We start from the raw sequence: 22,548 nt of genomic DNA, 5'->3' as shown, positions 1-22,548 counted from the left end.
GGGACCTGGTGGCTGCCTACAAACTCATCAGGGGAGATCAACAGCAAATAGGTAGAGCCCTTTTCTCCCCAGCACCACCTGGGGTGACAAGGAACAATGGTAATAAGCTGATGGAGAATAGGTTTAGGTTAGAGATCAGAAGGCAATATTTTACAGTTAGGGTGGCCAGAATCTGGAACCAAATTCCCAGGGAAGTGGTCCTTGCCCCTGCCTTGGGCAAATTCAAGAGGAGGTTGGATGATCACTTGTCTGGGGTCTTGTGAACCCAGCATTCATTCCTGCCTGTGGCAGAGGGTCAGGCTAGATGATATGTTCAGGACCCTCCTGACCCTAGCTACTATAAAACTATGAAACTATGATAAGTCAGGGTTTCTTTAAAAGACCCAGAGTGCTCTCTGAGTGCTTAACATGTCCCCAACAATTGACCCCATAGGGTCTTCTAAACATAGCTTGAAATGAACATTAGGCATTGAGCTCTGGATCACCCTGTACCTTCCACCATGGGGATACAGAGCCTTCTAGTGCCTTCCATTGCCTACACCATTAAATTATTTCTACATTTTCAATGTTTTTTTGGGGGAATAGCTTTAGATAAGGTGGGATGATGAGATACAGCTTCATGTGAAGCTTGGAGAGGTATAGAAAGTCTGTCTAACATTTTCTAAGCTCTAAATAATAAATATCAACATGTATCCAGACAATGGGCACCATAACAATACCAGCATGTAAGAGTTGGTACAACATACCATATATACTCAAATATAAGATGACCCTGATTATACAACCCCCCAATAGTTAGCTTCTATATATGGAAAAATTATAAATTCGTTATAAATCTACAGGGATAGACTCTAATTATTGGAGGTTTGCCTTGAATCTCTCTCTGTCCCACTGCTATAGCAAGAAAAGTAAACCAAGGGAGCAAAGTAGCCCTCTTGCTCTCTCCCAGTTTCTTTCTCCTACAGCCCCTTCCCCACTTCCTTACTGTAAGAACCTGCTTTCCCTGAGCACATAGAAGTGAGAAGTAAATTAAAAAACACTGACCTAGAAAGAAACATTCCCATTGTAACTTGTATATAGGAAAGTACTACAGGTACTCATAGACTTAGTTCATCCAGAACAGATAGTTTACCTCTTTTAAATCTCCTGCAAATTTTAAACACACATACTCCATAAACACACTTTTAAGCAACACTCCTGTATCTACTTACATATAATACCTGTTTTTGCAACTACACACACACACATATATACATATACATACACACACACACACACACACACACTCATACTTACTGTCCTGTCTCATGACCAATACATTTCATTTGACAGTCCAGAACAGGCATCTATAATTAACCATCATCATCCCCATTACAATAACATCCCCATGCTCAACTTCATCTCCTGTACCCGTTACAATCACACACACTGCTTCCATGCCCCTTCCTTCCTCTATAATCCCTGTGCTTCTTTCTCCAGTCCTTTTACAGCTCTGCTGCTCCTGCAACTTCATTGTCCTCCCTGTCCTCCTCCTCTGTGTTGTATTCCTCCTCGCTGGTGGTCTCATTCTTGAACAGTCTGTACCACTCTTTCCTTTTCCATGTGTCTTCTGCTTATGCATGACAGTAATCCAAAGGCAAAAGGCTCATGATTTATCATACCATTCTTTGGGCTGGGCCCCAGCAGAGACAACTGTGTTTCAAGCCATGATAACCCCACAGGTCAGCGTTGCTCAGTATGTGTGTGTACTCCAGATATCCCCCACAAAGGATCAACGTACTAATTAGTGCCCCACTCATGCCTGGCACTGGGTGTTCTTGTCATGAATCCTGGGACCATCCAAAAATGTATATGCAGATAAGGCACAGGGCAACCTGGTCCAGCTCCATCTCATGTATGATAGGCTGAGAGAGGGGGCAACAGAGGGTTTCTGGGTAAGCTGTTTGGGGTTCCTGTTCTGTGATTCTTGCCAGATATTTAAGGCTGGTTAAAACACAGGACACATTGCAAATGGGAAAGAAAGGTGCAGCATTCAGTGTAATGTAGTGGCTCACCATAACTTTAAAAAAGAGTCAGTCCTGTGGGAGACAATGGCTACTACCGTATATCAAATTGAGATGGGCTGTACTAACCTAGCTTTTTGGTAGGTTTCTATCAGTATGGCCCCATATGGGCCACATGTTTTATAGTCATGCTCAATATTGACTACATTTAATCTGCTTTATAGTTGGTTTCCATTGCTGAGCACATGCTGCTTTTGACAGCAGTTTAATTATAGACAAAATATTTAGTGAGGTTTCCTTGTATGTGAACCTCATCTTATTTTTGAGTAAATGTGGTAACTGCATTTCTTCTGAGACTTCAGCATAACTAATTCTATTCTGCTCACTCACTTCTCCAACTGTGAAGAAGCAAATGGAAGTGCATACTCTCTAAAGTCCAGTAGTACTAGCATTAGAAAGGACTTATTACTTTCCTTGTATGCTGATATGAATCACATTGATATAAGGGAACAGATGGGGAACCAGAGAGCTAAATATGAGTTCAGCTGTGTTAATTGAAACTGACCTGTTCTTGCTTTTAGTGTAAACTAGTTTTAACAATGAAAAAGACTATAAGCTTATCTTATATCAATTTAAGGAGTAGAACTGACCGGAACATTCTTTGATAAAAAGGAAATGCCATTTATATCTCCTCCGCAAACAACAAAAAATCCTTTTTTAGAATGCCCTTATCTGTTACGAGTGGCTGTGTTGTTTGGGAAAGTGTAAAAGTCTGAAGTGAAGAGAGGAAGAAAGGTAATGGAAAATGAAGGAGAAAGATTTAGGGCTGTGCGAAACACCATTGTTTAGTTTTGACGTCCATTTCACTGTTTCAAAAGGACATGGTTTTGTTTCATTTCATTTCATTTTGAAGCACTGTTCTGTTTCTCTTCGTCAAAACTGTTTCACTGTTTCGACTCCTTTCGACAGTTCACCCATAGGCTATAATGGGGAATCATGAAAATGCCTAAAAGGTTTTAATTTGTTGCCTGATTTGGATGAAAATTTCAAGAATGGTAGTCCCTTCTGAGGGCATGAAGCCTGCCAAGTTTCAAGGAGATAGGTTCAGAGGTTTCTCAGAAACTGCACCTCAAAGTCTTGAAAGCAAAATTTGCCGGCAGTGGTGGCCTCCTGCTATCTGGCATACAGATCCAGGGCTCACACCCCCAGGAGGGCTACAGGGCTGTGCTGGACTCCTCCTGGGGGTGCGGGACCCTGGATCTGTGCCGGATGACAGGAGACTGCCACCCGGGACTGGAGCTGGGTGCAGCCTGCGCCCAGCACCGGCCTCCATGGAGCTCAGCCAGGCAGCAGGAGGTGGAGTTCAGCCCCAGCTCTGTCCAACCCTTACCACCAGACTGCGCTCCGATTGGCTCTGTCAGACCCATGGAGCACAGCCCAGTGGCGGGAGGTGGAGTGCGGTGCTGGCTCTGTCCACCTCCCACCACTGGGCTGCATTTCAATCAGCTCCACCAGCCCCACGGAGAGCAGCCTGGTGGTGGGAGGTGGACAGAGCTGGCGCTGCCCTCTGATCAGCTCTGCCAGCCCCACGGAGTACAGCCCGGTGGTGGGAGGTGGACAGAACCAGCACTGTGCTCCCATCAGCTCTGCCAGCCCCATGGAGTGCAGCCTGGCAGTGGGAGGTGGACAAAGATGGCACTGCACTCCATTTCCTGCTGCCAGGCTGAGCTCCATGGGGCTGGTGGAGCCAATCAGAGCGCAGCCTGATGGCAGAAGGTGGGCAGAGCTGGCACTGCCCTCTGATTGGCTTCACCTACCCCATGGAGTGCCCAGCGGTGGGAAGTGGGGAGACCCAGAGCTGCATTCCTTGCTGGGCTGAGCTACATGGGGCTGCAGAGCTGTTCAGAGTGCAGCCCTGGCTCTCCCCTGCCTCCCATCACTGGGCTGCTTCGAAACTCAAAACATTTTGAAACTTTCAAAATGTTTGATTGCCCTCATTTTGTTTCAAAGCTGTTTCAATGCTTTTTGTTTCATTTTGATTTGTTTTTAGCTTGAAACAAAATCAAAACAGCTTTGAAATGAATCACTTGGTGAAATTTCGCAAAGCCCTAGAAATATTCCTAGAAAAGAATGTAAAAAATGAAGGTGAAACAGTATGCAAGTAAGGTTGAAAGCAACAGGTCAACAAAATGGACCAGCCAGCATGTAACTACAAAGAACATTCAGGAAGAAAGCTAGAAATACTTCTCAGATCTTACCCCAGGGGTGAGTCAGTACTCAAGTGAGAATTACCCTCTATGTCAGGGAAGGGGATTTTTGGATCTTAAGATCAAAATATTTCCCTATACTCCTTATGCATTAAAATCCTTATGACCCTTACTCCTTATGATTACAGCCATGCTATAAGGCAGGGTCTGAGAGGGCCCAGTTCCAAACCCCACACAAATCCTCACCAATTCAGGGTTCATCAGTGGGAGGGAGGTGTCTAAATAACTTCAGGGATCTGGGCCCTGATGCAAAAATGACTTGAAGAGGCTTTACAGTCTGTTATATGGGAGGTCAGGCTAGCTGATGATGCTTTCTGGCTTTAACAGCAGGGGTGTTAAGATATGAAGTGTTAGTTTCACAGCTAAGAGTCTTGGAAAAAGATTCAAAGTCCAAATATGTAATCAGAAAGTCCCTAAAGTCTGCCAGGGGTGGGGGAGGAAGGCAGGGAGAGTGTTTTTAACTAGTTTTTAAGAATTATCATTTTAGTTGCGCACTTAGGTTAAGCCTGTAATTTCTGTAAATGGCATGGAATGCTTTTAACTGACTGACAAGCAAAAAGCTCAGTAATAACAAGCCTTTTGTGGTGCAACATGCAAATTCCCAGTTGTATTATGCTGTGATATGACCCCCTTTTTGTCCTTCTCGCTTATACTAGGTAACAACAAAAGTTTAATTTAATTTGCTTCATGGATGAATTTCAAGTCTCTGTGTGGAACACTATCTAATTTGAGCATTTTCCATCTTTCAATAAATCTTTTCCAGAATTTAAGCTTTTAACTTGAGTTCAGAATGTTGAGCAGTCTCTACATTTTTCCACACCTTCCTCTGCTCCTCTCTATCCAGTGGATTTTACTGTTGCAGAGGGAAAAAAAAAATCTGAGCAATTCTCCCATGTACTGAAACAGAGATGAAAAGCCTCCATTATGAGAAACTACAGATGCCTCTAGGTAGTTTCACTGAGATGTTATTCCTGTTTCTGCATGAAGATAAGAGAGTGGAAAGGTCAGAACAAGAGGAATTTCAGCTTTTTTCAGTCCTATGCTCAGTTTCAATCACTACTACTTCTTCTTCCCCCATTCTTGCTAAAGCAAATTCTTGTCCAGCACAGACTGAAATGCCAGGGCAAAGTGAAAATCCTTGCATTCTATTATTGCTGAATTAATGGCTCCAGATCTAACCTGCTCTTTTCAAAGAAACCAGCACTAGAATTCAGGTCCTTTTCATGCGTTTTGCACATCCAAATCATTGCATCTCAGTCCTGAACTCTGCAGGGAAACCTAAGAGTCTACCTTTTGATCTTTCCCTAATAAAAAGAAAACCATCTCCATCTCCGAGCAGGCAGCACAAGGGTAAGCATACCACAGATATCTGTGTGGTCAACATTACAAGAAATATTCCTGGAGGCAGGACTTCTGGGAAAGACATCAGAGCAAGTCATATATTACTTGATCATGGAAACATTCCTGCTTGTGTTGTCTGCAGCCATTTCATCTTGTTCCTAATACACCTTGTAAGCAAAACAGATCCACTCTTGGCAGGAAGACTCAGAATGAACTGGTCATTTGTATAGGATTTGGTGTTGGTGGTTCAGCAGGCAGCACTCTTTCTTCTGGCTCCATAATGAACCAATGCCCCAGCATGACCACAGCACTTGCTGGAAGTGCCGGCATTCTGATGACCTATAAAACACTTAGCCAACTGCTTGCAACATATTTTGTGTGAGTTGAGGTATTAGTGATGGTGTGCTAGCCAAACCTCAGCATGAGCAATTTGATTCTGCCCGCCCAACTTCTCCCTGCAGTTTTAATTGGATACTTTGTCACTTCCTGCTCTGAAGGGTTATATAGTATTTTAGTGGCATGGATTTTTGTGGATGTTATCTTTTATTGGACCAACTGCATAGTTAAACAAGCTTTCAGGTATCCCAGTGCCCTTCCTTGGGTCTCTGGGAGAAAAGCAGATGCAACAGTTGTGCCATCTAGCTGTACTATAACAAACCCAAGGAAGGGTATTGTGATACCCAAAAGTTTGTCTAAGTCTATCCAGCCAAGCAGTTGGAATAAAACTTTTCTGCAGATAAAAGATACCACCCACAAACAGTCTTGCCTCTTGCATATTTTCTGGACCATCACACCAACATTACATTATGCCAACATTTACTTTAACACTACTATAGTATTATACAAAAACATAGAGAATAGGACTATTGTTAAAGTGCCTCTACATTCCACTCTACATGTGGTTGCATTTCACAGGTGGGAATTTAGTACTTTATCTAAAGTTTGCTACATTTTTTTCAGGATCCTTCAGAGTGGAATGGATAAATACAACAAAATTGTTTTAAATGGCTGCTCCATGTGTGGCCCTAGCTCTTATTTACTGCACACTATTCAAATGTAGTTCTGAAGACCACAATAACTCATTTTCTTATGGATTTTTTTCTGCTGTTCATCGCTGTAGAATTTTAGTGCTTCACAAATGTTAAGATTTTTTACACGTCTCATGAAGTGAAGAGGTTGCATTATCTCTTTTACTGATGAGGAACTGAGGCACAGAGTAATTGATTTAAGTCACCTAGGACCTGATTTTTCAGACTACTGAACATTTTATAGCATGTTATGTGTGCCAAGTGCAGCTTCCACTGCCTTCAGATGCAGCTAAGAATACTCAGCACTTCCACAAACCAGACCCCAGGGCAGATCGACACTGTGCATAGGCAGGGAGTCTATAGAAACAAAATAGTATGTGATCACATAATTGAAGACTATATCATAAGGCAGATGCAGAAGGTGACTGAATTAAAATTGCACAAGAATCTTCAATTTTGGCATTACATAGCTTTCAAGTAACTTTAGTTTACCATCAGAAACACTGTTCTTTCAGCATACTTTGTGTGGCTAATTCCAAGTATTTAAGAAAAGTAAATAGAAAAAAAAGAGCCAGGCATTCCTTCATGTGGCATCTTATGGATAGATCATCAGGATGAATGGATCCCTTAGATCTGTTTCATGGCCCTCTGCTACACGAGCTAATGCTGATACTAACAGCAGCTTGTCAAGTTCTATGTGGGCTAATATTAGAAGAGCATGAGATGCACACGTTTTGCCAGTGGATGTCATGGGTCTTTGCTGACAGCAGAGGATTAGGAGGATGCAGGTTTCATGCCAGTCTCTGAAGAGAAGCGTGTTGTAGTGACACATGCTGTTCTTCCCATTCCATGCAACTGTGACTTTCTTTGCCCCCACTCCTCCAAGTTGACCCTGCTCCACTCCTGTCTGTTCCTTACGCCTGACTTGCATTACTCACTTTTTCCTTAACTACCCTGACTATTGTCTATTCCTGAGGCTTCTTCATCCTACTCTATCTCCTTGTCTAGCCAGTATTAGTGTCCCTCTTTAAGGCACACTGCATCCCACCTCAACCCCCACTTCAGTCTCTCCCTTTTCACGCACACAGTCCTACTATCCTTGTCCAGCTCATCAAAGTTGCCTCTAGGAACTTATCCGTTCACTTCCCCAAGTATCCCCTTCTGCTAGTCTAACAGCAAGATATGAAACACTGGGTGGAAACTCATGGCTTCTGCTAGGCACAACTGGAACACAAAAGGGTTTACTTGTTTGATCATTTCAAATGATTTCAGCTTCTGACAGTTAAACTTGCAAGAGCACTGGGCAGCAGACAAAACAGTGCTGCTGGCATGGTGCTTCTGTGAGACTTTCTCTAGCCCAAAATAGGGAAACCCCATCTCAAGATTTCCAGCCTACAGACACGGTCTGTGACCCTTAAAGCCTTTATATATTCAAGGGCAACTTCTTGCCCCAGGAAGTTAGCTGCTTGCGGTAATTAGCTGCATGAGTTAATCACAGTTAGCCCCTTGTTATCAACTCTCAACAGTCATGTGAGCCTGCTCAGTGTCTAAGCCAACCAAATCACTCCCTGATTTAATTGCTAATTGCCACATTGCCTTCTGTCCCAGTCTGTGCAACTACTTCCAGTTTCTTCTTCCTCTTGCCTTTTAATCTCAATTGTCTTGCCCAGATGTTCTCATTCATTTTTCCCCTAACTGCCCTATGCTGTCCATCTCAGCAGACTTCAACCTGTCCCTTCACTTCCTCCAGTCTACCTCTTGTGCCTTCTGTAGTTGAACCATATGGATTACTCTTCCATGCTGCTTAGCTGACTTCAGGAAGGTCACTTGTCACTCAGCCTAGGAGAGAGATAATTTCTGCACTTGTCTCTGGTGTCCAGCCTCACTTTGGCTCAGAGCAGCCATCACAGGGAAACTCAGCTTGGACCCCAGTGGACCCCAGTGCAGCTGTTTGCAGTCTCCCAGCTACCTGCCACAACTGGAGTGGGCTCTGGGCAGGTCATGGAGCCAGGCTGCTTGTGGCAGGCAGTGGGAAGGCTGCAAGTAACTGCACCAGAGTCTGCAGAGCCCTGGCCTGGCTCATTCCTGGTGGCGGGTGCATATACACCTTGGGGTGGATGGTGGGGAATAGGCCAGGGCTGCACTGCCTCAAGAAGGACTGAGACCTTTGTGGCTTCCCTGCCATCCACCTCAAGGGCTGGCATGCCAAGCCATATGCTTTCACGTGCCATTCTGGCATGTGTATCACAGGTTGTTGACCTCTGATCTAGAGTAATAATGCACAGTATACACTTGCATTGCTGTTGCATACAGTTAAGCTCTATATATATGTAACAGGATGAAAGACAACCCTGTACTGGAGTGGGTAGCTCCGGGGAAGGGCAGAGAGTGAGGTCAAGATACGGGCAAGGGTAATTGAAACACTGGTCACTGCTGAGGGATCTGCACACTGGGGAAGAGTTAACTGGCAAGCAGCAAGTGGGAGGATAAAAGCAGCAGTGTGGGAAGGGGATGTTGCCCTTGGGGCACTTGGAGACTGGAGAAGTTTGGCGGTTGGAAGCTTCAACTACCGATTGCTCAGGTGAGGAAATTCAGAGCAAGGGATCAGAGGAGGAAAAGGTGAGAAGAAAAGTTACCTGCATGGTCTGAAGAGCATGGGATCATGGCAAGCAGATGAATGCCTGACACAGCTGAAAGATGCATGCAGAAGCGGATGGGAGGTCAGGTCAGGGGGAAGAACCCCTACTAAGTGAGGCAAGAGATAAGAAAGGGGAAGAATAAAGCAAAGGAGTGCTGCGGGTCATGGTGATTGTTAACACTCATGCAGGGAGCACAATAAAACAAAATTTTGTTTATCTCATGACTTATGTGATTAACTACACTGTTTCTTGGGGATAATTAACTCTCTTCTTCTCCCAACATCTTAAGGCATGGCAGAAAAGTCCCTGAAGAGAGTATTCGTTATTCACCCCCAGCCTGGCCACAATATACAATGTGTGATGAGCTTGAATAACATACCAAATGAACCTGAAGTGTGATCAATTATAAACCAATATAAGTGTATCCAAGGTTTTGCTGGGACTCAATTGAATATATTTTTAAATTATTCCAGTTAAATCAGTGTTGGTTCTTTGACTATTTTTCTGCCTTACAAAGTCTCTCAGAATGCACTGCTTCTGGGACTTTGGCCATGAATCGTGGGATAGGTGCCAAGAAGGCATTGTAGCTGGAGTGGCTTACAGTGAGACTATAAATGTAGAGCAAGACTTAAATTGTTTCAGGACAACTCACATACATGTGTTTTCTTCTTATATTGTTTCAGCTCTGAAATTAAATTTTGTAGTGCAGATAAGGCCTTGGAAATAGTGATATTAATATTTCACTCCCTAGAGCATGATGTGTAGTATAGCAAAATGCTTGGCACGTACATTCAAAAGGAAGTGCAGACATAAAAAATGGAGAATATATGAAACCTGCTTTCCTTCAAGCCAGGCTGCACACTTCAGAGGAGGGGCAGCCCCTTGAATTCCCCACCCACCAATGCAGAAGGCAATCTAGATATGGATGCTGCAGAGAAATCTGAAGTACTTAATGCCTTTTTTACTTCAGTCTTCACAGATGGGGGCAGCTAACAGATAAGCGTAGTAGACAGCAAAGACAGGAGTCAAACAGCCTAGAGCAGGGGTGCTCAGCCTCCAGCTCACAGGGCACATGAGGCCCACAGTCTTGGCATCCGGCCTGTGGGGGTTCCCACAGGTCAGGAAATTTGGCAGTGGGGGAGCATAGCAATTATACGGCCACCCTCTCCCCTGCCAAATTCCCAAACCACAACTCCACACTGCAGATTGGAGCCAAGCCATGGCCCCTTGCTCTGAGGGGCTCATGGCTGGATCAGGGCTGGGTCAAGCTCCCTTCCCTCCACCATGCAGGGCTCAGTCAAGCTTCCTTCCCCATGTGGGGCTTGGTTCAGGTGGGCTGCCCCCCTCTGCATGGCTGGATGGGGCCCCCTGCAGTCACCCTGGGCACTGGATGAGGATTACTGGCCTGCAAAAAGGTTGAGCACTACCTAAAGTACCTAGAGTAATAACAGAACAGATTAGAGACTCCTTAGAGAAACTAGATGCTTTTAAGTTGGCAGGGCCAGATGGGATACAGCTTAGGGTACTGGAGGAATTGGCTCAGGTAATTTCAGGCCCATTAGCCTCTGAGTACTCACGGCCAATAGTGTGCTCTCATTACAAAAAAGGCCAACAGCGTATTGAGTTGCATTAACAAGTGTGTCACTTGCTAATCAAGGGAAGTAATTCTTCTCTATTCAGCATGGAAGAGATCTCACCTTTCCTTAATGGAAAGCTTGACTTATGAGGAAAGGCTGAAAGAACAGGTTTAGTTAGTATGGGGAAGAGAAGCCTGAGAGGGGTGGGGTGTTATAACAGTTTTCAAATACCTGAAGAATGATTATAGAGAATGGAGATGGGCTTTTCCTTGTGGCCATAGGGAAAAGAAATTGGAGCAATGGACTCAAGCTGCAGCAGAAGTAATTTAGGTTAGAGAATTGAAGGAACTTTCTAACCATGAGGGTGGTTGAGCATTATATCAGGCTGCCTACAGAAGTTTTGGAATCTCCATCCCTGGTAATTTTCAAGAGCAGACTGGACAGACACTTGGCTGGGATAGTTTAGTTGAGATAATCCTGCCTTAAGCTTGGGGCTGAACTAGATCACCTCATGAAGTCCCTTCCAGCTGTACTTTCCTATGATTCTACATATAAAATCCAAAACCTTCCTCAGCAGCATGGGAGTATTTTATCTGACACTAGAAAAGGGAGTGTAAAGTTTGCTGGGGCAGGAACTCTCATTTTGTTCTGTGTTTCTGTGGCTACTGCAAATGTAAACAATAGGATTAGGACACTAGCAGTTTGGCTGTGTTGGTTCAGTATATCTGAGCAGTTCCTGTGCACTGTAACCAAGTGGAAAAGGCCTCTTCATAGCAGGTCTCCTTATAACTTGGTGTATACTTTTTAAGGACTTTTAAATGCCATTGGACATGGTTGCTGCATCAGTCTGAGTGGGCAGCTGATCTGCAGGAAAAGTAGCATACTGTATGCCACTGGTCACCAACCAGTGGATCTCATAGTTTCATAGTTGGTAGGGTCAGAAGGGACCTGAGCAGATCATCTAGTCCACCCCCCTGCCATGGGCAGCAAAGGATGCTGGGGTCAAATGACCCCAGCTAGGTGGCTGTCTAGCCTCCTTTTGAAGACCCCCAGGGTAGAGGCAAGCACCACTTCCCTTGGAAGTTGGTTCCAGCTCCTAGCTGCCCTGACAGTGAAGTACTGCCTCCTGATGTCTAGCCTGAATCTACTCTCAGTTAACTTATGGCCGTTATTTCTTGTTACCCCGGTAGTGCTCAGGGGAACAGGGAATCTCCCATTGCCTGCTGGTCCCCCTTGGCAAGTTTATAGGCAGCCACCAGATCCCCTCTCCACCTTCTTTTGTGGAGGCTGAACAGGTTCAGGTCCCGTAGCCTCTCCTCATAGAGGCTACCCTGCTGACCCCTGATCATGCAGGTGGCCCTCCTCTGGACCCTCTCCATGCTGTCCACATCCCTCCTGAAGTGCAGCCTCCAGAACTGGACGCAGTACTCCAACTCTGGCCTGACCAGTGTCGCATAGAGGGAGAGGATCACCTCCTTGGACCTGCTCGAGATGCATCTGTGGATGCGTGACAAGGTGCGGTAAGCCTTCCTGACCGCATCCCCACAGTGACGGCCCATGTTCATCTTGAAATCTCGATCCACTGATAGATCTCAGAACCTCTTTCAGTAGATCTCGGAGCCTCTTGGAGTCAATCTGAGGCTGGGGTGAGGGGCTGAGTGCCTGCATGCATGCATGTGCATGCCCCAGCCCAGCAGGTCAGTCTGTGGGGGAGGGAAGGGGTGGGGGCTAGATTGAGGCCCCCGCGATGAGGGACGGTGCTTCAAAGGCAGGAACAGGGGTAAGATGAATGAGGCCCTGGCCAGGTGCGACTTACCTGCTGGGGAGGCATGACCCCAAATAATTTTTTCTCCCTCTGCCTCGATGATCTACCTCCTCCTTCCCTCCCCACAGATTTACCAGCTGGGTCGGGGGGAAAGGGGCGAGTGGTGGGGGTGGCGGTGGCACACAGTAGATCTTGGATTGCTTTAAATGCCAAAGATGATCTCCTACTTAAAAAGTTTGGAGACCACTGCTGTATACGGTGTTAGTTATCAAATGTAGACCCTTTGCACTATTATTTGCCTTGTATGACAGTAATATGTATGTGGCAACTCTAATGCATTTATTAGTAAATCTTCTCTACTGTAGACTCATGGGCACCTGATGAAAATAAGGTTTATTCAGAAGTGTAACTTGCACTGACCAGAGCAGCAGCCCCATGTGCAGCCTTTTGAGGGGAGGTGCAAAAATAACCACCACTGGCATACCTGGCAGCATAGCAACCGGTATTCATAGAAGCATAGAAGTAGGGTCAGAAGGGACCTTGTAGATCTTCAAGTCCGACCCCCCGCCTGGAGAAAAACTGGACTCAAATGAGTCCAGCCAGGTAGGCATCAAGCCTCTTCTTAAAGACCCTCAGGGTAGGAGCCAGCACCACTTCCCTTGGAAGTTGGTTCCAGCTCCTAGCCACCCTGTGAAGTAGTTCTTGCAGATGTCTAATCTAAACCTACTCTCCAATAACTTGTGTCCATTATTCCTTGTTATGCCAGGGGGCACTAGGGGAAACAGTGTCTCCCCCAAACCCTTCTGATCCTCCCTATAGCCACTGCCCAGGGCACAAAGCTACCCTGTTATGCCTCTGGTTTTATTTGTATGGTAAAAAAGATGGCAGCAAGATGAGCACATGGCTCCCAACACGTATGAGATGCAAGATATGTACCAGGCATAAACATTATAATATTATGGGCAAGATTCTGCTCTCTTGCATGCATGTGAATTGCCCTTTACCCCACCAGAGGACCTGGTCATAGGAACACAAAAGCAACAGCCTGGGGCTGAATACTAAGAACAACAGGGGATTTTGTACATTTCCCTGGAGGAACTCATCACTCCACCAGATTAGGCTCTCAATGAAGAGCACATATACGGACTTGATGTATAACTTAAGGTAAAGTGAAATCATTTCAAGCTTAATTTTTTTCTTTCATGCTGGAGTTACTTTCCTTCCAAGCAAGTTTCAGTTGCATTGTAATTTAAATCAGAACTTATTTACAAAGATCATTAATTTATAAACATCATTCACATTTTTACTTGAATGTCAAAGCAGTGTTCAGAAGAAGGGGGAAAAAATAAAAACAAATTCACAACCTAGAAATGACTAGCGGTAGGTAGAAAAAAACGTTATGAACCCAAACACATAACAGTTTAGCAAGGATAGTATAAAGTAGATTACTGTGCATTTTATCAAACCAAGGACCTGAATGCAATTTCTGAAAATACAGCAAAGTGACACACAAAACATGACATCAGTGACACAGGACAGATTTCCTATTAAATCATTTCTAGAAGTGATCCCTTTTTATGAATGACCACCAGCTACTGAGCAGTTATTGGAATTCACTCTGGCTAATGTGTCACATACTTGTCCTCATGGGTGTTGTGAAATTTAGCAGCATCAGAAAACTGCAGAAGCATTTCCCCTGGCATTATTTATTTTTAATGCTTACCACAGATTGTCATCCATTTCACTTGGCACAAAGTCATTATTACATAAAAGTAATCAAGGATCATTTGTTTTAATCTGATTCCTAAAACCCGGAAGAGTTCATTTAGTGAAAAATACAAAATATAAAGGGCCTAATTCTAAGTATAATGAAGTCACCTAGGAAGGTTCCCATGTGACTTCAGTAGACTTTGGATTGAACTCAAAGAGCCAAATTTTACCTAAACTAATACTTTGCATTTACATCGAGTTCACTGAGTTTTGCACAGGTTTGGCCAGGAGCAGAATATGTCCCAGTTTGTATAACTTTGATTTCTAGTCTTACCTATTCGTTGTCTTAACTATGAGCTCTGAATTGTTTCACAAATATTGAGGTCTTCCTTCAGACTCCATAATTTCAACCTGTTCTTCAGTACTGTTTTCTCTGGCCACATCCAAAGAGGTTTAGGTGCAGTTGCCAAACTATCACAGCAAATTCTGACCACAGATATCAGGTCTATGAGCTACAAGTAGTATAAGCTCGTTCAGCTCAATTTTAGCAGGTTAACCAACAAGCCTAAGTAACACAAGCAAAAATGCTGCAGTTTTGGCCATGGCCACTGAATCTTGTGGAGACTAATGGCCCCTTTGGACGAGTGTATGAAGCCTATAGATCATCAAGGCCTGAACTTAAGATGGTTTAAGCACCTGCAGCTCTCCTTGACATCATCATGGAAGTCAGCGCAATGAGCAGAACTAGTGCTCAATGCCTCTTAAGGCCAGACTTCTAAAACCAGCTACTATGTTGATTAGTATACTGCACCATACAACCTGTCCAGCCAAAAAGAAACATCACACTCAAAGATGGTGTCATCTGATTCATGGTGGAGGGAAGAGATAAATGGAAATTCAGTGCATTTAACAGAAAGATATATAGACCCTGGTATACCATATTCAACAATTATATGCAATACAGTCACTTGCTTTTATACTTTACATAGCCACTAACACAGAAGATAGTCTACAGCAGGGGTGGCCAACCTGCCACACAAGTGCTACAAGTGGCACAAGCAGTCTGTGTGTGTGGTATGAAGCAGATTGGGGAGGGAGCAGGCAGCAGAAAAGCAGATGAGGCAATAAGCTGAAAGCAGAGCAGCAGATCAGGCAGAAAGCACAGGGTAAGTAAGAGGCAGAAAGCAGAACAGCAGATAGGGCAGGGAGCAAAAAGTAGAAAAGCACATTGGACAGAGGGAAAGAATTGGTGTGGCACTCAGGGAGGGTGAGGGGTTAATTTCCAGTACCCATGCCAAAAAGGTCAGCCCCCTCTGGTCTAAGGCAATGAAGGTATATCTACTTGACACAAGGTAGTGCTATGCACGGATACCCAACTTGAGCTCATTCAGATCCAACTCAGGTACCAGAAGCAATATAGCTACATCATTAGCTAATGCAACTATACTGCTTCTCGTACACAGGTGCCTCTGCACAGCACTGCATTGTGCCAAGTGAACAGAGCCTGAGATACAGAACTCAACCTATCACCCTCAACAATGTTTTTCCTTGATACTTTAAAGTCACAGCTTGAGCTCTATGTGCTATATACCTCAAATATCCACTTCAGTCAGTTAGCAAGATAAAGATTCAAATCAATCTGGAACCCAACTTCAGCATTGGTCAGGTCTTGAGGATTTTTTTGGGCTTATCTCTGTCTAAATCGGGCTGTACACAGTTTTTTCACTTTATAAATTACACATCTTTATTTCTGATTTCCACTGTTTCTAACTGTTCATATTCCCTTATGTACAGCACTGTTTACATAAACATATTCTTGACTCCTAGGCCCCATTTTATCCATATCTGTTGTCAGCATCATTCTGGAAGGCAAACTTGACTTCCAGTTTTAGGATTTTCTACCTCCAAGAGCTGCTGCCACAATTAAACCAACCACCACCAAGAACATGCCAACAGAAAGCAGCACGGTGATCACAATCATTCCTCCTGCTCTCCCTTCAAATGAACCATCATAGGCTGAGAAGCTTGTCACTAGAATGTAAAGAAAAACGATTTAGGATTGAAAGTTTTGGCGTAAATGTTCAAAACTGCATTTCTCTTCTGCACCATAGCATGAGGCCAGAAGAAGTAATGTAACTCATGGTGGGCAAGCGGGGCACCAGTCCTGAGCACCAATTTATAGGGGTACCAGAATGGCAACTCCCAACGTTCAGGGAGCCCTTGGGATCATCTGGGGTTTTTGAGTTTCCAGAGTCAGGTAAAACTCACTTGGCTCCATCCATCTCCTGCCCCCTGTTCTCTCCTCCCCCCACACTCTCTTTGGGTGCTTGGCCAATTCCAATGATCACTATAGGCAGGCCTGAGGAGACCAGAAGCCTGATTCACTCATGGCTTCCATCTCCTTTACCACTGCTGTGCAAATGACATGTAAAATAACTTCAAAGTAGATGTAAAACACTACCATTTGGACTTAACACACCTGCATATGATTATGTGAGCTAAATTGCAATAGTGAATCCAGACTTCAGTTTTTATGAGGTGAGACTAGTCAGAGAGTCAGAGAAACTAGTCAGAAAAGCTACAGTGATACAGTCCCATGGTTGCTCTGGGAACATTATCTGGGTGTCTGAGTGATTCTGAAAGACCAGCAGCTTAAGGCAAATGATGGAAATTACCTTTTTACCATGTTAGGGACTTACCATTATTTGTCTGGATGGGATCAGACCAATCTGTGTGAGCTCTTACTACAGCATTTTCATCCAAAACAAAAAAATTCACCCTTAAAAGTTAAAAGAAAAGATATATTAGTGCAGTGGAGGCCAACCTTTTTGGGAGTCATGCCCCAAATTAGCCTCACACCCTTCCTGAATGCCACTCTGATCTCCTTCCCCTGAATAATTTGCTGCTCTGCTTTCTGCCCTATCTGTCACTGTGCTGCTTGTTCCCTCACTGATCTCTGTGCCACACACAGAGACTGCATGGGCCACTTGTGGCACATGTGCTGTAGGCTGGCCACCCAATGTTAAACAGTTGCTTTGGCATGGTCATATAAATGTCTGCCATTATTTGCATTGGAGTGATGCACCTACCTATCTAGGGTTAGGGTAGGCTGGTGGAGGCGCCAGCACTACCAGATTTGTGCCCACTGCGAATTCCCGCCCCATCATCTACCGGTGGAATTCTCAGCCAGCTCTGGTTGGGAACCAGGTTTCCCATCCTATAAACATTTCTGAGATTCTGAAAAATGCTCCCATCCCAGAGTGAGCCAGAAGTAAAAATCTGGGTCCATTTGAGTCATTTGAACCATTTTCTATTGATTTGACCATTTTCATTTTTAAAAAAAGCATGTTACATGTACTTTACATGTTAAATTAAGGTTTTTTTTTACAGAAGCTGAGGGTAGTAGAGAATGTTTTCTTCCTGAAAGGTTCACTTAAAAAATTGTTTGGTCCCCCGAGTTTCTCACCATGATTTATTAAACCGTAAGGATCATCAAGTGAAAATCAGGCATTTGTATTTTGGGAAAAGCTCCTCTCCTGCACTACAGCTGAAATGAATGAACTCTAAGGAAAAGGAAATAACTTTTAAGGAGAGAAACACATAGCTCAAAATGTTTTGGTTTTTCTTTTTTCTTTTGTTTGATTTTTTTAAAATCAATGGTTTCTCACACTTGCTAAAAAAACAAAGACTTCTCATGCTCTTGTATCACATTCTCCAGTAGATAACACAATGGAACAGCACTGACTTTTCAAAGTCTATTACCATTTTAATGATATTTTACTTCACTTGGCCTGTATGGTACCTGTAGAATGAGGATGGCTTCAGGACTCGATTGCAGAAGGGTCCCTTAGTGTTTTCACAGACTTCTGCTCCCACCTGGTAGCCTACAATTGTGGTCAGCTTATAGTTCTCATCATCTATGTCCATTTTCACAAGAGCCCTGGCCATCCTGCATGAGACGCTTGCAAATTCTCCCGCATAGTAAATGGGGGCATCAGTGAAGTTGCGGAGGGATCTGATCTGGTTGGTGTCTGTCACAGCTGAGGAAAGAACAGCATGGTGCTTGTACATCAATCACATGCCCAATCAGTGTGGCAAGAGCTGAACCCATTAGCAATTTAGAAATGTCTTGGGGCTGATTTGTGAGTTGACAGAGGTAGGGAGAGAAGAAAGGACACTTATGCTGCTCTTTGTTTCCCTGTGTAGGTCTTGTGATCATGATACATAAGGGAAGCAGCTTCTCTGGGGAGGGGTGCTACTCTGCTTCTGAACAGGTAAACTCATAGTTAAAATCCAGCTAAGATTGCAAATAATATGACTGGAAGTTATTGCTATTCAAGGCAGTGTAGAAGCACCTCAACAGGTAAGTCAGTTCCTGGTCAATAGATGGCCATTTAAAATAAAAGCTGTACAACATAACTGACCCCCTCTTTGATAGTCCCATCAAAGGGCAGAGCATAGATCATAGAGATGGCCCCTTGAATGACAAGTCTCTTCTGCGTCTAGAGTGACCCTCAAGCCCCACCCACACATGCCCTCCTTGTGTGCACCCAGGTTTACACATTAGACAGGGTAGACATCTCAGAGGGGTTCTCAAGTTTTTCCAAGGGGGAGAGCCTGGACATTGTGCTGGGACACACACTTGGGACCTTAGTAAACTGTGCACACTGCTTAAGTTGCAGGTTTGGCCATGGGTGCAAGTGGGTGGGGATTATTTCTCAATGGTGCACCTGCACTCTTTCTGGAAGCAATAAAGACATACTCTAAACCCCTCTGAGTCATGTGGGTGAGGCATGATGAATAAGCCCATACTTCTGTTGCCTATACACTGTCTGATCGTCCATGGATGCTGATGGAACTGCCACGTTTGTGACCAATAAAATATCACTGAGTTAAAAAAATAACAAATTCATCATACAAAATAAGAACATGTCCTACCTGGCAGGCCAACTGTCTCACCAAGAACAGCTATTGCTGGTCTGATGGTAGTGGGTGTATAGTGAGAGGAGGAGATACACTTAGGGATATTAACAATGAAGGAAGTACTCAATCTTGCTGCTAAAATATTGCTCATGTTAGGAAAGAAGTTCAGTGCTGGAAACAAAAGGAAAAAAATGTCAGACCAATTCTTCTCTCAGTAAAGATGTAATGTCCAGGAAATCTAGGAAATTATGTAACAGATTTATCAGAGTTGGTTGGGAACTGATCCCTTCCATCCTCAAAAAAATACCTTAATGAGCAGGAAAATACTTCCATGTTCATTTGATTTTTGCAATTTTGTTTTATTAAAATATGTATATATTTTTAGGAAAAATAAAAATATTTTGCTGGAATTTTATGTAATTGAAAGGCTCTTTTTGCATTATACAAAAGCTTTGATTCAAAATTGTAAAACAATATTAGCTATCTTGGACTCTTTTCTTAATGCTGTAGGCATTCAAGGAACTTTTTCAGGTAAATACTCACCCATCTTAATTCACTAAAGATGATTCAGGGACACAGTGGGTGCACCTGTGTGTTTTAGTTAGGATACTGCTGACTTACAACTAATTTATGGTGTCCAGTTCTAGGTAGATGTAGTATGAAGCACAGCAGAGGCCCTTTTGGGATGGGGAAAATACTTTTATATATATCAACCCCTTTGGTAAGATAGGTATTGCTTAAAACATATCAGATACATCAGTTAAGATTAGAGAAGTGGTTCTCAACCTTTTTAGACTCAAAGCACCCCTTGAGTCTCATTGTTGAGTACAGAAAAATAATAGAGCAATTCTTATGTTGTAAAGAACTCAGGAAGATCAGAACAGGTCAGAAGGTGTTTGACACACTGGATTCCTATTTGAAATATCTGGGTTTATTTTGTGAATCATGTTTGTACACCTAACTGTGTTAACTTTGCACGGCACCTCATGGCACCCTTGAAAGGATTTCAAGGCACCTCAGGGTACCATGGCACCCTGGTTGAGAATCACTACTATATAGATTATGTACCAAGGTTAAAAATGGTAGTAATGCCTATCAACTCAAAGACTTAGGAAACTATCAAGTGGGAAAAAGACTAGTGCCATCCCACCCCATGGCCAACCCCCCTGAAGTTGAAAGGAGTCAAACAGTATACATCAACTGTAATACATTGCTTATCCACATAGGAAAGTAGAAACAGAGATCATAGGACTGGAAGGAACCTCCTGTGTAATCAAAAATGATGCAGCAGAGTGAAGAATAGTTGGTATCAATCACTAATGTCTTATCCCTTTAAGTCTGATCTCAGATGAAGGTATTGGGTTCTCCTGTGCTTGGAGCCAGAACAGGTATGACATTTCTGTAGGACTGGGTGTTTCACGAGCCTACTCATTGTGCATTGTAGTTGGCCTCTCGCCATTTATTCTAATGCCAGTTCTTTCTCATTTTGCTTTCTGATGTAGTGATTTAAGTCATGTTCTTCTTGTTATAAATGAAGACCTTATCTATCAGTCCTTAGGCAAAACTCTCACTGAAATCAGTAGAGATTTTTCTTGAATGCCAGCTTCAGGGTTGGAAGTAGAAAGATTAAGTTAGCTCTGAATCACAGGTTTGCATATTCAAAATAACTGCCTTCAAAGGACAGGCTTTGGATTTACACAGGCATATCACAGCACCAATTCTGGTCCAAAGTGAATAATGCCATTCATGACTTCAGTACACTATATTTAAACACCTTTTTTGATCCCAAAAGAATCTTCAAAGTTTTAAAGAATTCATATATCACTAATTAAAGACATCATGCAGCTGTTGTTACAATCAATGGAAAGACTCATTGCTGGTATTTGACCTGGGCCCTAAAGAACCATATTATTATATGCAATAATGAGATAAAGGGTGGACTTGATTTTCAGAGATGCCGAATATCCACAATTTCCACTGGTTACTGAAAGTCAGGTTCTATATTAAGTCTAGACCAAGAGTGTATGACAGAAAGGGGCAATAGGTTTGTCTTGCCTATGCAACATTGATATTCTATAAAGATCTCTATCTGCCATACTCATATAATCATGACTGAAATGCCTTATGTGGATAAAGAAAATGAACCTATATCCCTGCTTATACATCATGAATCCCGCTTCTTACTATAATACCATTAAATGCCACCCGGAAGTTTCCTTCCTCAGTTCTAATTACACTAGAAGCATTCTGATTAGTATGATACCTAGTCTGGAATTACAGGATTGCTCCCATGAAAAGAATGTATTGCATTGTCTTGAACACATTGTCTTACAAACTACCACAGGAGAAAGATAATATATTCTGGTACTTCCTTAATAACCATTTTCTCTTTTGACTTGACACTATATAATTACTTTTGGGCCTTCTTTTGGAGCTTTAGTCTTTTGTTCATTGTTTGGCACACATTTATATATTGGATTTAAAGGAAGTAATTCAGTTAAACCTGTTTAAGTCGGGAGTAATCCAACTAATTTATCAGTTACTTAATCAATTTATTATTACTTTTCTTACTGTTTTAAATAGTCCCACATGTGTGCATGGCTCTGTTCCTTCATAAAAAGCTATAATTTCTTGGCCAGCTAATTTCAAAGCTGAAGCCAAGGGAGACATTTGAGACCTAGGCATATACAAGTGAGAGTGAAATTTGGCTCCAGATGTTTCAAAATTCTATGCTGAATAGGTTGACGTTTTACAATGAAATATTTTAATGGGAAAATTATATCTTATAATAAGGATATGTACTTGTCTGCGTACCTCTGCACATACAAATGGCACACACAAATAATAATAGCTACATCCAAGTTAAAACTATATACTGCAGTTTTGTTATCCAGTTCCCCTATACTTTAGCTGCACTGTTACAACATTAATTAGCAGAGGATTAGTAAACACCAATGCATTAATTAAAAGCATAAAGTACACTGTAGCTTGCTATTGCTGAAATAGAAGAGCAGTACTCACAGATTTTGTCTAAACTGGATAACTGAACCGCCCATCCTGTTCTGAGGCAGCTAACAAAGCACAGCAGCAGAACTAGCTTCATTGCTGAAATGTGGTGGAGTTAGTCAGGTTTGCTGGACAAATGTGAGGTGAGTTTTTTGGGCTCCAGAATTTCTGCCTTGGAAAAGAGGGAGGGATTTGCATTCATTAGACAGGTACAAGGAGGGAGGTGGGGAGGGTGAGTGAACAGCACTGCAGTGAAATCAGGTTTCTTCCAGCAATCTGAAGTAAAACA

General features: G+C 43.2%; 1 protein-coding gene and 1 long non-coding RNA gene across 3 annotated transcripts in view; both read right to left on the bottom strand.

Annotated features, from left to right (window-relative positions):
* The window catches only part of LOC109297048, a 15,536-nt gene extending 14,030 nt beyond the window's left edge, over positions 1–1,506 (bottom strand). Inside the window, exon 1 of the long non-coding RNA XR_002097174.1 lies at positions 1,297–1,506. This is a non-coding gene — a long non-coding RNA (uncharacterized LOC109297048). The remainder of the gene's footprint in view (positions 1–1,296) is intronic.
* A 14,640-nt stretch (positions 1,507–16,146) lies between these two features.
* Positions 16,147–22,548, bottom strand: part of LOC109296511 (uroplakin-2-like) — an 18,246-nt gene continuing 11,844 nt past the window's right edge. The window contains exons 1-5 of one of the 2 annotated variants that reach the window (XM_019515924.1): positions 22,275–22,482; positions 19,269–19,424; positions 18,133–18,370; positions 17,030–17,109; positions 16,147–16,361 (exon numbers count right to left, since the gene is read on the bottom strand). In XM_019515924.1, coding sequence (XP_019371469.1) covers positions 16,219–16,361; positions 17,030–17,109; positions 18,133–18,370; positions 19,269–19,424; positions 22,275–22,356 — 699 coding nt within the window. In that variant the 5' untranslated portion in view covers positions 22,357–22,482 and the 3' untranslated portion in view covers positions 16,147–16,218. Of the gene's footprint in view, positions 16,362–17,029; positions 17,110–18,132; positions 18,371–19,268; positions 19,425–22,274; positions 22,483–22,548 lie in introns of those variants that run through there. The other variant, XM_019515925.1, reaches the window with a different exon arrangement.

Source organism: Gavialis gangeticus, unplaced genomic scaffold (assembly GCF_001723915.1).
Source record: "Gavialis gangeticus isolate Ggan-Ray unplaced genomic scaffold, GavGan_comp1, whole genome shotgun sequence".
Lineage (NCBI taxonomy): Eukaryota > Metazoa > Chordata > Crocodylia > Gavialidae > Gavialis > Gavialis gangeticus.
Note: the sequence above shows the minus strand (reverse complement) of the source record. Positions and strands in the feature narration are given on the sequence as shown.